Below are 13,922 nucleotides of genomic sequence, written 5' to 3' on the forward strand. Positions count from 1 at the left end.
GCAACCCTGGTCAAAATTTCTGTTATAGTGAACAGTTAAGTAAGTTGAAGATGAAGTTGTCTCTAAAGGGGCTAAAGATAAAGATGACACATTTCCTTTGCATTTAGTCAAATATATATATATTGTCATCTTTTACATTTTAAAAATTACCAAAAAGAAAATGGGTCGTTGCAAAAGTTTGGGCACCCTTGGAGAAGCTGATGTGTATTGCGGTGCAGAGACCCGTCACGTCCGTGCACGGCAATACACGATGCCAGCCAATCAGAGGCCAGCAGCTGACATCGGCGTGCACATGACTGGGAGCGCATGTCAATGACATCATACACTTCCGTCGCTTGCATGTTGAAGTCAGCTGCTGGCTTCAGAGGAGGACGCCGTGCGGCGGGGGAGCGGAGGGAAGGTGAGTATAATGCTTTATTTTTTTCTAAGCAATAAATAACAGAATGGGGGACATATACCAGGAATGGGGATACACTCAATATTCCAGGATGCGGGATATACAGTACAGACCAAAAGTTTGGACACACCTTCTCATTTAAAGATTTTTCTGTATTTTCATGACTTTGAAAATTGTACATTCACACTGAAGGCTTCAAAACTATGAATTAACACATGCGGAATTATATACTAAACAAAAAAGTGTGAAACAACTGAAAATATGTCTTATATTCTAGGTTCTTCAAAGTAGCCACCTTTTGCTTTGATGACTGCTTTGCACACTCTTGGCATTCTCTTGATGAGCTTCAAGAAGCAGCCACCGGAAATGGTCTTCCAACAATCTTGAAGGAGTTCCCAGAGATGCTTTGCACTTGTTGGCTCTTTTGCCTTCACTCTGCAGTCCAGCTCACCCCAAACCATCTCGATTGGGTTCAGGTCTGGTGACTGTGGAGGCCTGGTCATCTGGCATTGCACCCCATCACTCTCCTTCTTGGTCAAATAGCCCTTACACAGCCTGGAGGTGTGTTTGGGGTCATTGTCCTGTTGAAAAATAAATGATGGTCCAACTAAACGCAAACCGGATGGAATAGCATGCCGCTGCAAGATGCTGTGGTAGCCATGCTGGTTCAGTATGCCTTCAATTTTGAATAAATCCCCAACAGTGTCACCAGCAAAGCACCCCCACACCATCACGCCTCCTCCTCCATGCTTCACGGTGGGAACCAGGCATGTAGAGTCCATCCGTTCACCTTTTCTCTGTCGCACAAAGACACGGTGGTTGGAACCAAACATCTCAAATTTGGACTCATCAGACCAAAGCACAGATTTCCACTGGTCTAATGTCCATTCCTTGTGTTCTTTAGCCCAAACAAGTCTCTTCAGCTTGTTGCCTGTCCTTAGCAGTGGTTTCCTAGCAGCTATTTTACCATGAAGGTCGGCTGCACAAAGTCTCCTCTTAACAGTTGTTGTAGAGATGTGTTTGCTGCTAGAACTCTGTGTGGCATTGACCTGGTCTCTAATCTGAGCTGCTGTTAACCTGCGATTTCTGAGGCTGGTGACTCGGATAAACTTATCCTCAGAAGCAGAGGTGACTCTTGGTCTTCCTTTCCTGGGGCGGTCCTCATGTGAGCCAGTTTCTTTGTAGCACTTGATGGTTTTTGCAACTGCACTTGGGGACACTTTCAAAGTTTGGCCAATTTTTCGGACTGACTGACCTTCATTTCTTAAAGTAATGATGGCCACTCGTTTTTCTTTACTTAGAATTTGTATTATGGCAAGAAAAAAGCAGCTAACAGTCTATTCAGTAGGACTATCAGCTGTGTATCCACCTGACTTCTGCACAACACAACTGATGGTCCCAACCCCATTTATAAGGCAAGAAATCCCACTTATTAAACCTGACAGGGCACACCTGTGAAGTGAAAACCATTTCCGGTGACTACCTCTTGAAGCTCATCAAGAGAATGCCAAGAGTGTGCAAAGCAGTCATCAAAGCAAAAGGTGGCTACTTTGAAGAACCTAGAATATAAGACATATTTTCAGCTGTTTTACACTTTTTTGTTAAGTATATAATTCCACATTCATAGATTTGATGCATTCAGTGTGAATGTACACTTTTCACAGTCATGAAAATACAGAAAAATCTTTAAATGAGAAGGTGTTTCCAAACTTTTGGTCTGTACTGTATATATATATACCAGGATAGGGCCAGGATGAGAGACATATACACCAGGATGAAGGACAAATATATATATATATATACACCAAGATGCACATCTTGGGACCATCGAGCTCTAGTTACGCCACTGTTAGTAAGAGATGCAGAAGAATCAAGCATAGACACAGCCTGGTCTGCTAAATATATTGTTGTTACTCATATAGAAGGTCTGATAGGTGGCACTGGTATGAGCCACCACTTCTAGTCCATGTAGGTAATGAAGGTCCCACTGCTGGGGTCATATCTAGGTGATTTCATGTCTTTTGGTTACTTATGAGGATAAAGATCTTCCGCTGTATTAGATTTACCAAAGCTTATGTTTTACTGATAATCGATAACCGATTTTTTCTTTATAGAGCTCTTTATAGGATTTGTTACAAGTAGTATCCAAAATATAACAAACAGCAGAAAATGAATACCGTAAGGTTTCCAAGTGTCCCTTGAATCCTTTTGATAGTAAAAGTTATATTTAAAGGACCATCAGTGTTTTCTGGTTCTGTATAGTTTTTCTTTACAAGTGATTCAGCTGCAAACTGTACAATCCCATTTGGATCTCCAAATTTTTGTATCTAAGATAAAGAAGTTAGAAATTGTATAGTGAAACATAAGCAATTAATAACACAAAGAAGATTTGTATCACATCAGTTTACTCCATTCTTACCTTTAATAACCATCGGGTTTTTTTATGTATTTTTTATAAAACTATAAATCAATAATACATTTAAAAATGAAAAAACTTTGTGATACATTTTATTAGATGAATCTGCTTTTTTATACTTCTGGGATAATCAGAAACTCTTAAAATTCTCAATTCACGAGTAAAATGTGTCTTTCCCATTACTGAGATAGGAGACGACAGCTGCTGCTCATAAAGTTCTATGGAGAATTGTAATGGTCATTTCAGGAGAACTTGCAGAAGAATTTCAGTGTCTTCCTCTAGCTCCTCCCCTTTCACTCTCCATAGAGTCTGAAAAGCACCAACTGTCATCTCTTATTTCAGTAATGGGAAAATCTGTCTTCACTGAATACAGATTTTACAGATGAATTGAGAATGAAAGATCAGTCCAGGAGAAAAAAGAAACAGATAAAATATATTACAAAATGTATTACATAAATTATATTTCTGATTAAATATATTACAAATGTATGCATTTTTATGTTGACAAGTGATTTATAAAATAAAAATTAAAATGATGGTCACTCTTTAAGATGCTAAATATTTAATTTCACAACTTTCACTAAATTTAGCATTCAGCATATCCTGTCCATCTCTTTTTCTATTAGAATTGACCAGTCGTCTTAAAGAGTAAATTTTTATTCCATAAGTCAATACTACAAATAAGACAATTCGTAATACACTGCTCAAAAAAATAAAGGGAACACTTAAACAACACAATGTAGCTCCAAGTCAATAACGCTTCTGTGAAATCTACCTGTCCAGTTATGAAGCAACACTGATTGTGAATCAATTTCTCCTGCTGTTGTGCAAATGGAACAGACAACTGGTAGAAATGATCGGCAATTAGCAAGATACCCCCTATAAAGGAGTGGTTCTGCAGGTGGTGACCACAGACCATTTCTCTGTTCTCATCATTTTTGGCTGTTGTTTTTGTCACTTTTTCATTTTGCCATTGCTCTTACCCCTAGAGGTACAGTAGCATGAGGCAGTGTCTACAGTACAACCCACAGAAGTTGCTCAGGTAGTTCAGTTCATCCAGGATGGCACATCAGTGCGAGCTGTGGCAAGAAGGGTAGCTGTGTCAGTCAGCACAGTGTCCAGAGCATGGAGCAGATACCAGGAGATGTGGAGGGGGCCATAGGAGGGCAACAACCCAGCAGCAGGACCGCTACCTCCTCCTTTGTGCAAGGAGGAACAGGAGGAGCACTGCCAGAGCCCTGCAAAATGACCCCCATCAGGCCACAAATGTGCATGTGTCTGCACAAACGGTTAGAAACCGACTCCATGAGGGCGGTATGAGGGCCCGACGTCTACAGATTGGGGTTGTGCTCACAGCCCAACACCGTGCAGGACGCTTGGCATTTGCCACAGAACACCAGGATTGGCAAAGTCGCCACTGGCACCCTGTGCCCTTCACAGATGAAAGCAGGTTCACAATGAGCACATGTGACATATGTGACAGAGTCTGGAGATGCCGTGGAGAGCGATCTGCTGCCTGCAACATCCTTCAGAATGACCGGTTTGGCAGTGGGTCAGTAATGGTGTGGGGTGGCATTTCTTTGGAGGGCCGCACAGCCCTCCATGTGCTCGCCAGAGATAGCCTGACTGCCATTAGGTACCGAGAGGAGATCCTCAGACCCCTTGTGAGACCATATGCTGGTGCGGTTGGCCCTGGGTTCCTCCTAATGCAGGACAATGCCAGACCTCATGTGGCTGGAGTGTGTCAGCAGTTCCTGGAAGATGAAGGCATTGAAGCTATGGACTGGCCAGCCCGTTCCCCAGACCTGAATCCGATTGAGCACATCTGGGACATCATGTCTCGCTCCATCCACCAAGGTAACGTTGCACCACAGACTGTGCAGGAGTTGGCAGATGCTTTAGTCCAGGTCTGGGAGGAGATCCCACAGGAGACCATCCGCAACCTCATCAGGAGCATGCCCAGGCGTTGTAGGGAGGTCATACAGGCACGTGGAGGCCACACACAATACTGAGCCTCATTTTGACTTGTTTTAAGGACATTACATCAAAGTTGGATCAGCCTGTAGTGTGTTTTTCCACTTTAATTTTGGGGGTGACTCTAAATCCAGGCCTCCATTGGTTAATAAATGTGATTTCCATTGATGATTTTTGTGTGATTTTGTTGTCAGCACATTCAACTTTGTACAGAACAAAGTATTCAATGAGAATATTTCATTCATTCAGATCTAGGATCTGTTATTGGAGTGTTCCCTTTATTTTTTTGAGAAGTGTATATCTCATCAGAGAAATCTGCTTCTCTCTCTTCCTGGGTTGATTATTCATTCCCATTCTCAATTTTTTCAATTTTTACCCAGGTAAAAATGTTCAATTCCCAGGTAAAATCTGTATTCAGTGAAGACAGATTATTACATTACTAAGATAGGAGATAACAGTTGCTATTGGTAAGATTCTATACAGATGAGAGGGGGAGGAGGCAGGAGCTCTGGTTCTAGCTCCTCCCCCCTCACTTCCTCCCCTATACATAGAGTCTCATTCGCACCAACTGTCATCTTGTATCTCAGTAATTTAAAAATCTGTCTTCACTGAATAAAGATTTTACCTGGGAATTGAGAATTTTGAGAATGAATGATCAGTCCTGAAGGAGAAAGAAGCAGATTTCACTGATCATATACAGTATAATACAAAGTTTCTTATTTTCAAGTGTACTATTGATTTATGCAATACAAATTAAAATGATGGTTTCTCATTAATTAATATATGTTTAAATATTTTTTAACTATTAGAAACAATCACAATGTACTACTGCCATTTTATGTTACTTAGAATGAGATTTCATGAAGATTTAGAGTTTAAATACAAGACAAGGTATAATTTTGAGAAATGACGACAACATGTCCTGTCCCTTGCGGCCAGCTAATATGACTATTGAAGAGCTTCTTCACAAGGAGACAATTTTCTATAATTTGGGGAAATTTGTGGGAATTGGTGAAGTTCAAAGTATAAATAATTATCTAAAAAGACAAAATTGCACATTAAATCGTAACTAGTAAAATAAGAGTAGTTTTCGACATTCAGTTTAGTTTAATCTTTTTTTTCCCATCGAGTTGGATTTTGAATATGAATAATATTCCTATATGAATAATAATCGAATACATCCTTACTGTTAGAGTCACATTTTTGGCTTTTGGATCAATCTCGGTAGTCCCGCTTGCAACACTTAATACAACAATGAATTTTTCTTGGACTTCAATTTCTCCATGAGGCAGAATAGTTAAGGTAATGATCCTTACTCCTCCTTCTCCATCATTATAATGAAAAGATCCATTCAAAGGTTCACTGAAGTCATCATTACCTGAGGTCAAGATGACTTTAGAGTTAGGCCCTAATATGTGCCACACAATCTGCAAAAGAGGAAAAAAAAACAGTACAATGGAACAGAAGTTAGAACGATTTCCTTTTTATACATAGATTAGATGCAGACGAACAATATGACACATCATGGCTATAGCCAATCAGTAAGATGAATAGATCTTTGACTACGTTTGTCAGATATTCGGCATGAAGCTTAAAAGCGATTGTCGTTGGAAAATTACCTATTGCTTAAATTAGATTTTATAGTACCATGTTTTTTAAATAGGGACTTTTAAAACGTTCTAATATTGAAATTTATATTATAAAAATAACACTATCAATATCACAGGTAGTATAATCATAGATAACACCTACATACAGTACACACCAAAAGTTTGGACACACCTTCTCATTAAAGATTTTTCTGTATTTTCATGACTTTGAAAATTGTACATTCACACTGAAGGCATCAAAACTATGAATTAACACATGTAGAATTATATACTTAACAAAAAAGTGTGAAACAGCTGAAAATATGTCTTATATTCTAGGTTCTTCAAAGTAGCCACCTTTTGCTTTGATGACTGCTTTGCACACTCTTAGCATTCTCTTGATGAGCTTCAAGAGGTAGTCACCAGAAATGGTTTTCACTTCACAGGTGTGCTCTGTCAGGTTAAATAAGTGGGATTTCTTGCCTTATAAATGGGGTTGGGACCATCAGTTGTGTTGTGCAGAAGTCAGGTGGATACACAGCTGATAGTCCTACTGAATAGACTGTTAGAATTTGTATTATGGCAAGAAAAAAGCAGCTAAGTAAAGAAAAACGAATGGCCATCATTACTTTAAGAAATGAAGGTCAGTCAGTCCGAAAAATTGGCCAAACTTTGAAAGTGTCCCCAAGTGCAGTTGCAAAAACCATCAAGCGCTACAAAGAAACTGGCTCACATGAGGACCGCCCCAGGAAAGGAAGACCAAGAGTCACCTCTGCTTCTGAGGATAAGTTTATCCGAGTCACCAGCCTCAGAAATCGCAGGTTAACAGCAGCTCAGATTAGAGACCAGGTCAATGCCACACAGAGTTCTTGCAGCAGACACATCTCTTCAACAACTGTTAAGAGAAGACATTGTGCAGCAGGCCTTCATGGTAAAATAGCTGCTAGGAAACCACTGCTAAGGACAGGCAACAAGCAGAAGAGATTTGTTTGGGCTAAAGAACACAAGGAATGGACATTAGACCAGAGGAAATCTGTGCTTTGGTCTGATGAGTCCAAATTTGAGATCTTTGGTTCCAACCACCGTGTCTTTGTGAGACGCAGAAAAGGTGAACGGATGGACTCTACATGCCTGGTTCCCACCGTGAAGCATGGAGGAGGAGGTGTGATGGTGTGGGGGTGCTTTGCTGGTGACACTGTTGGGGATTTATTCAAAATTGAAGGCATACTGAACCAGCATGGCTATCACAGCATTTTGCAGCGGCATGCTATTCCTTCCGGTTTGCGTTTAGTTGGATCATTTATTTTTCAACAGGACAATGACCCCAAACACACCTCCAGGCTGTGTAAGGGCTATTTTACCAAGAAGGAGAGTGATGGGGTGCTACGCCAGATGACCTGGCCTCCACAGTCACCAGACCTGAACCCAATCGAGATGGTTTGGGGTGAGCTGGACCGCAGATTGAAGGCAAAAGGGCCAACAAGTGCTAAGCATCTCTGGGAACTCCTTCAAGATTGTTGGAAGACCATTTCCGGTGACTACCTCTTGAAGCTCATCAAGAGAATGCCAAGAGTGTGCAAAGCAGTCACCAACGCAAAAGGTGGCTACTTTGAAGAACCTAGAATATAACACATATTTTCAGTTGTTTCACACTTTTTTGTTAAGTATATAATTCCACATGTGTTAATTCATAGTTTTGATGCCTTCAGTGTGAATGTACAATTTTCAAAGTCATGAAAATACAGAAAAATCTTTAGATGAAAAGGTGTGTCCAAACTTTTGGTCTGTACTGTATATAGTAGACAACACAGAATCCGACATCCACAACAGGTGATAGTCACAGCTCACCTCCTCCCCCATCCCTGACCTTTACATTTTACATATGTCACAAAGCAGGCTGGCTGTGGTCCATGTAGCTACAATATATCTCTAAATGCTGCAGGATGATTGCTACATAGTCATGTACAGAAGACAGAACACAAATCTACATAAAGTGCAACAAAAACTGATTAGAAAAAATGTTTAATTAATATCTATATTTAATCAGTGAAAAATAATAGAGGTGACATTTCCTTTAAGAGTTTGATAACTTACACATATGCAAAGAGAGAGCTACTAGTGCGAATTTGTCTTAAAAGTGGGTGTGGCTCTCAGGGTAATAATGCAGAGTAAGCTAAAGACTCGCCCCAGAGGATCATATGAGTCACGCCCACTTAGTAAAGACCATAAAATTTAGCACAAAATAAAAAGGTTCATCTCTCTGGAACCGTGCAGTACAATAAAAAACAAACAAACAAAAAAAATGGATGACTCAGGGGAGCTGCCAGGATAGAATAAGAGCAAACACTGGCCACTTTTGACCTGGTGACAGGTCCGCTTTAAGGAACATATCATGTTAGATATTATCAAAGTGCAAATGAATGAAGATGAGGATGCAGGGTGGTGCAAAGTCTAAATAAACACATACCCTACAGTGAATGAGAGGACTGAAATAAAATTCAAGGGATATGTGTCACCCTGACCTGGATGCCACAAGTGTAATTAGTGGCAGTGGTATTGGAGGAAGAATAAAAGTCGGTTGACATCTACTAAATTGTCCAGTATTCCTTTGGCGCTCCCTGAGACCGCTGCACCATTGTTTACTTGTGAGATATCTCCATGCGGAGCTAAAGCGGCAGGAGCGGCCTGGTCTATTTGGATGTTTGAGGACCTGCGGTATCCAACCACCGGGTTAAACTACTGAGGACCTGCGGTGACGTGGTATCTGGTCCAGCAGGATCGTGTGACCACTTGAGGAGCACGGAGTTGCGAGGCAAACACCGACAGGACGGTACTACAAATAGAGGTGACCCGGAGCCTCATTAATTACACGCTTAATCTTGGTTGTGTAGACGTACACAACCTTCACAGGTGAGTGTACTGGCACTTTTTAAATTCAGCAAATAGCCCTGTGAGTCTACACATGCGCCCTTTCTTTTCTTTTCACAAGTGTAATTAAAGCTGTGTCTGAGAGCAAGGGGGAGGTTCTCTAGTCAGGGGAACATTAGCATGCAATGCCTCCTGTCTCAGGCCAGTAGGGGGAGCTGGCTGCCCCTATAAAAGCTGGTACTGAGGGCAGGGTTAGAGAGAACCAGATGACCTGTCTCAGGACTGAGACGTGTCTCAGCAGAGCAGGGACAGACAGTTGCACTGCACCTAAGAGGAAGTGTGGCAGGAGGAGAGCCACAAGCCAGGGACAAGAGGCAAGGAGAGCCTGTCTTGGCAGAGAAAAGACTTAACTTTACCAGACTTTGGTGTCTGAGGCTGGAAGGATTCCACATCCCCCAGCAGAGAACCAGTCCGCAAGGGACTGTACATTCCTTGGCCTAAGAAGCCTGGAGGCCCTGCCACAACCGAAGGGACCAGTAAAGCCGTACAAGGCTGGGAGCAGAAAGGAAGCCACGTCGCAGGCCATACAGGCGAGAATACACGGAGAGCTCGGAAACGTGGGCTGTTATCCTATCAGGAGGAGATAGCCAGAAGGAGCGCAGAAAGCACGGTAGGCCTACACCCTCACCCTGACCAGGGCCAATTTCCCCGTTGCTCTCAGACATCCAGGTCCCCTCCTAGCCGGGAATGTTTGTGGGTCAATTTACCTGTTTTAGTAAAGACCCTGGACTGCAACCTGTTGTCTGTGTGCTCCTTGCTCCTCCAGCACTACCAGCACTGGGACTCTCACTACCATCACTCCCACCATCCACTATACTGCCCTGGGGCCGCACTCTTCCCGTGGGGAGTCACACTACCCTAGCTGCACACCTCATCAGCCCCAGCGGTCTGCATGCAGCGGCGGTTCCTAATAACCGCAATCCACGGGTGGCGTAGTCGGACATAAACATCAGTACATAACGCACTACCACTGGCCTGACCACCCTGAGCCACGGAACCGGGTTGCCACTACTACTCCCACCGTTTCCCTATTGCCCGGATCCGAGTGCCCCACGGCCCAGGGGGCGAGTCAGCTTTGGCGTAGTCGGCAGGATTTCGTGCCTGCAACCACCGGGTACTGCGTGCCTGAAAAAGACTTTTGTAACTTACCTGTGGCGAAGTTTCCCGCCGTCCGGAGTCGTTTCCCGCCATCCGGAGCCGATTCCCGCCATCAGACGCCATCTTGGACCTTTTCCCGCCGTCTTCTGCCGTCTTCCCGCCATCTGCAGCTGTTTCCCGCCATCGGACGCCATCTCCAGGACGCCGCGCGGGAAGAAGAGGGGCGTGGACGTCAAAACCGCGCGAGATACGAAGCTCCGCCCCACGCACCTACGCTGCGCAAGGTCCTGGAAGGGAGAGAGAGCGACGCTGATGTCATCAGGACGCGACGCCAGGTCCTCATCCATAGCAGCAGCAGCGGAGCCGCGGCCTACAGAAGAGGATCGTCGGAAGGTAGGCCACGGTCCACTAGGGGGGTAGAAAGATGTCGGACACAGAGGCGCCCACTACCACCAACGCAGCTGCAGCAGCGGTGATGCCCTTTTCCCTGCCCTACATCCCTGGAGCGGCCTGGCTGCCCAAATACTCAGGGGAGCCCCATGCCCTAACTGACTTCAAGGAAAGGCTATACAGTTTGTTCCACGTTTACCCCCTGACAGAGGAACAGAAGGTCAGCATATTAACAGGGCAGTTAACTGGTGCAGCCCAAAGGGAGGTAAAATCATGGCCCACTGAGGAGAAAAGGACTGTGAAGGGTATTCTGGCCCGGCTGCGGGGTACCTTTGACACACGTACCTCCGCTGAAATTAAAATGAGGTTCTATGGGTGTAAGCAGCGGGCACAGGACAGCATCAGAGACTATGCCCTAAATCTGCAGGAAGCCTTGAGGGCTATCCAACAAACTGACCCTGGCAGTGTGCAGGAAACGGACAAACTGCTAACAGAACAATTCATAGAAGGTCTGCTGTCCAGCGCCCACAGGGCCCAGCTGCGCCTCATGTTTTTCAGAACCCCGACCTGACCTTTGCCCAATTTAAGGACAGGGCCATAAGGGTGCTCCGTGAATCCGCAACCAGTGGCTCTATAAACCCCCGGCGCCCTGCTATCACCTACCACCAGGAGGCGGCGCCCTCCTCTATGGATCCCGTGGGGGCTGATGCACAGGCCCTGAACCAAGCCCCGTCGAAAGACCTGCACCACCAAGTCCAGGAGCTGACCAGGAGCGTCGCGGCGTTGACCAGGACCGTCCAGGTGTTGCAAGTGGACCCGTCAAGACCCATCGAGCTGGCTTCAAGTCCGGAGGATGTCCCGTGGCGTCGACAGAGGAGGATCCCGTCGTTCCGAGGCAGGCCCACAGACCGCTACGCAGAGGATGGACAGCCCATTTGCCGTCGATGCAACCAGCCCGGACACCTTTCCAGGTACTGTAATTTAAACGGGTCCAACCTGGGGCAGAGGGCCAACCCCCAGGCATAAGATCACCAGGCCCTTATAATTGGCGTGATAAGTACGTTGGGGGGCGCCCGGTTTTACCCGTGGTGCTGGACGGTATCCCCATGAGCGCCTTGCTGGATACTGGGTCACAAGTAACCACTATCCCTTATGTACTTTTTAAGCAGTATTGGACTGATGCTGATATCACACGGTATCCAGACAGTAACTTGAGCATCATCGCCAGTAATGGCTTACCCGTGCAGCAGATGGGGTTCAAGGAGATGACCATTAAAATTGGTAAAGTTGAACTACCGGCACAGGGAGTGATTATTGTGGACATTGACCGTCGTGAAAGTCACCCTAAAATAACTGTGGGTACTAACGTAATTGAAAATTGTCTTTCAGAGGTAATTGTAATCTTACAACAGGTGGCGGTGAATGCTAGTTCCAGCCAACAGAGAGTCCTCAAGAAGGAGATAAAAGCCCTGATGAGACGGCAGCAGGTAGAACTGTCTGGTGGTGAGATCGGTAGCGTAAGACTCAGTGATCCATTCCCCATTTCCATGCCTCCCAAAAGTGAAATGATGATCTGGTGTCGGACTGCAATCGGGTTGAGAGGTAGAGACTACCAAGCCATGGTAGAACCCGTGTACTCAGACAGCAGGCCCACCATTTTGACAGCCCGGGGGGTGGTTGATGTCCGTCATGGGAGGGTGCCCGTCCGCATCCTCAACATTGGGGAGAGGGAAGTACACTTACCCAGGTACGCTACACTCGCCAAACTGTTTGTTGTCGAACACCAAGCTATCAGGGCCGTGGAACCCTTGCCTCCATCTCCTCAGGCGGAGGGTAATGGCTCCCAGAAACAAAAGGAGGACTGGTGCCAGAAACTCCACGTGGGTGCTGACTCCACTCCCCTGCACCAAAAACAAGGAGTCTACCGGGTGGTACAGGAGTACGAGAGAGTCTTTAGTAAGCACCCGCTGGACTTCGGCAGAGTAAAGGGGATAGAACACCACATCCCCACAGGGAGCCACCCATCGATAAAAGAAAGACACAGACCTGTACCCCCTGCACACTACCAGAACGCAAAGGGCATGCTAAGAGAGATGAAAGAAGCTGGGGTCATTAGAGACAGCTGTAGCCCCTGGGCAGCCCCCTTGGTTCTGGTCAAAAAGAAAGACGGCACCATGAGAATGTGCGTGGACTATAGACAAATCAACCGTATCACCCACAAAGACGCATATCCGCTGCCTAGAATAGAGGAGTCTTTAGCCGCACTAAAATCAGCTAACTTCTTTTCTACTTTGGACCTTACTAGCGGGTACTGGCAGGTTCCTGTGGCAGAGGCTGACAAGGAGAAGACCGCCTTCACCACCCCGATGGGACTGAGTGAGTTCAACTGTATGCCCTTCGGGCTCTGCAACGCACCAGGGACCTTCCAGAGGCTGATGGAATTCTGTCTAGGGCACCGAAACTTCGAGACGGTCCTCCTTTACCTGGACGACGTAATCGTCTATTCGAAGACCTACGAGGACCACCTAAAGCACCTGGCCAAGGTGTTCGAAGCCCTGGCAGGCTATGGCCTGAAGGTGAAACCATCGAAGTGTCACCTGCTGAAACCAAAGGTCCAGTACCTAGGGCACGTGGTAAGTGTGGAAGGAGTGGCCCCCGACCCTGACAAGGTCACGGCAATCAAGAGCTGGCCAAGCCCCTCGAACATCAAAGAGGTGAGACAGTTTCTCGGGTTGGTAGGCTACTACCGAAGGTTCATCCCCGGGTTCACTAAGATGGCAGCTCCTATGCAGGACCTCCTGATCGGACAGTCTAAGTCCAGGAGTCAAAAGCCACCTTTCAAGTGGGATAAACCGGAAGAGGAGTCCTTCCGCCAGCTAAAGATGGCCCTCACGGGGGATGAGATCCTGGCCTACCCTGATTACGGCCAGCCTTTCATTCTCCACACAGACGCCAGTAATGTGGGACTGGGAGCCGTACTGTCCCAAAACCAACAGGGCAGAGAACGGGTGATCGCATACGCCAGCCGGAAGCTGAGGCCCACCGAGAGGAACCCGGAGAATTACAGCTCCTTCAAGCTAGAATTCTTGGCGGTGGTGTGGGCCGTGACGGAACGCTTCAAGCATTACCT

The 13,922-nt window shown here is 45.6% G+C and overlaps 1 protein-coding gene across 4 annotated transcripts in view; it reads right to left on the reverse strand.

The window, feature by feature from the left end:
- The window catches only part of ADGRV1 (adhesion G protein-coupled receptor V1), a 627,077-nt gene that overhangs the window by 249,394 nt on the left and 363,761 nt on the right, over positions 1-13,922 (reverse strand). For all 4 annotated transcript variants that reach the window (XR_012320105.1, XM_073678624.1, XM_073678616.1 and 1 more), the window contains 2 exons: positions 5,975-6,214; positions 2,575-2,724 (listed from right to left, as the gene is read on the reverse strand). Coding sequence is in view for 3 of the 4 variants with exons in the window: in XM_073678624.1 (XP_073534725.1) it covers positions 2,575-2,724; positions 5,975-6,214 (390 nt within the window). In the remaining variant the exon portion in view is untranslated. The remainder of the gene's footprint in view (positions 1-2,574; positions 2,725-5,974; positions 6,215-13,922) is intronic.

The sequence above is a fragment of the Phyllobates terribilis genome, unplaced genomic scaffold (genome assembly GCF_046119375.1).
Source record: "Phyllobates terribilis strain yellow unplaced genomic scaffold, ASM4611937v1 Scaffold_1__5_contigs__length_1240528914, whole genome shotgun sequence".
Lineage (NCBI taxonomy): Eukaryota > Metazoa > Chordata > Amphibia > Anura > Dendrobatidae > Phyllobates > Phyllobates terribilis.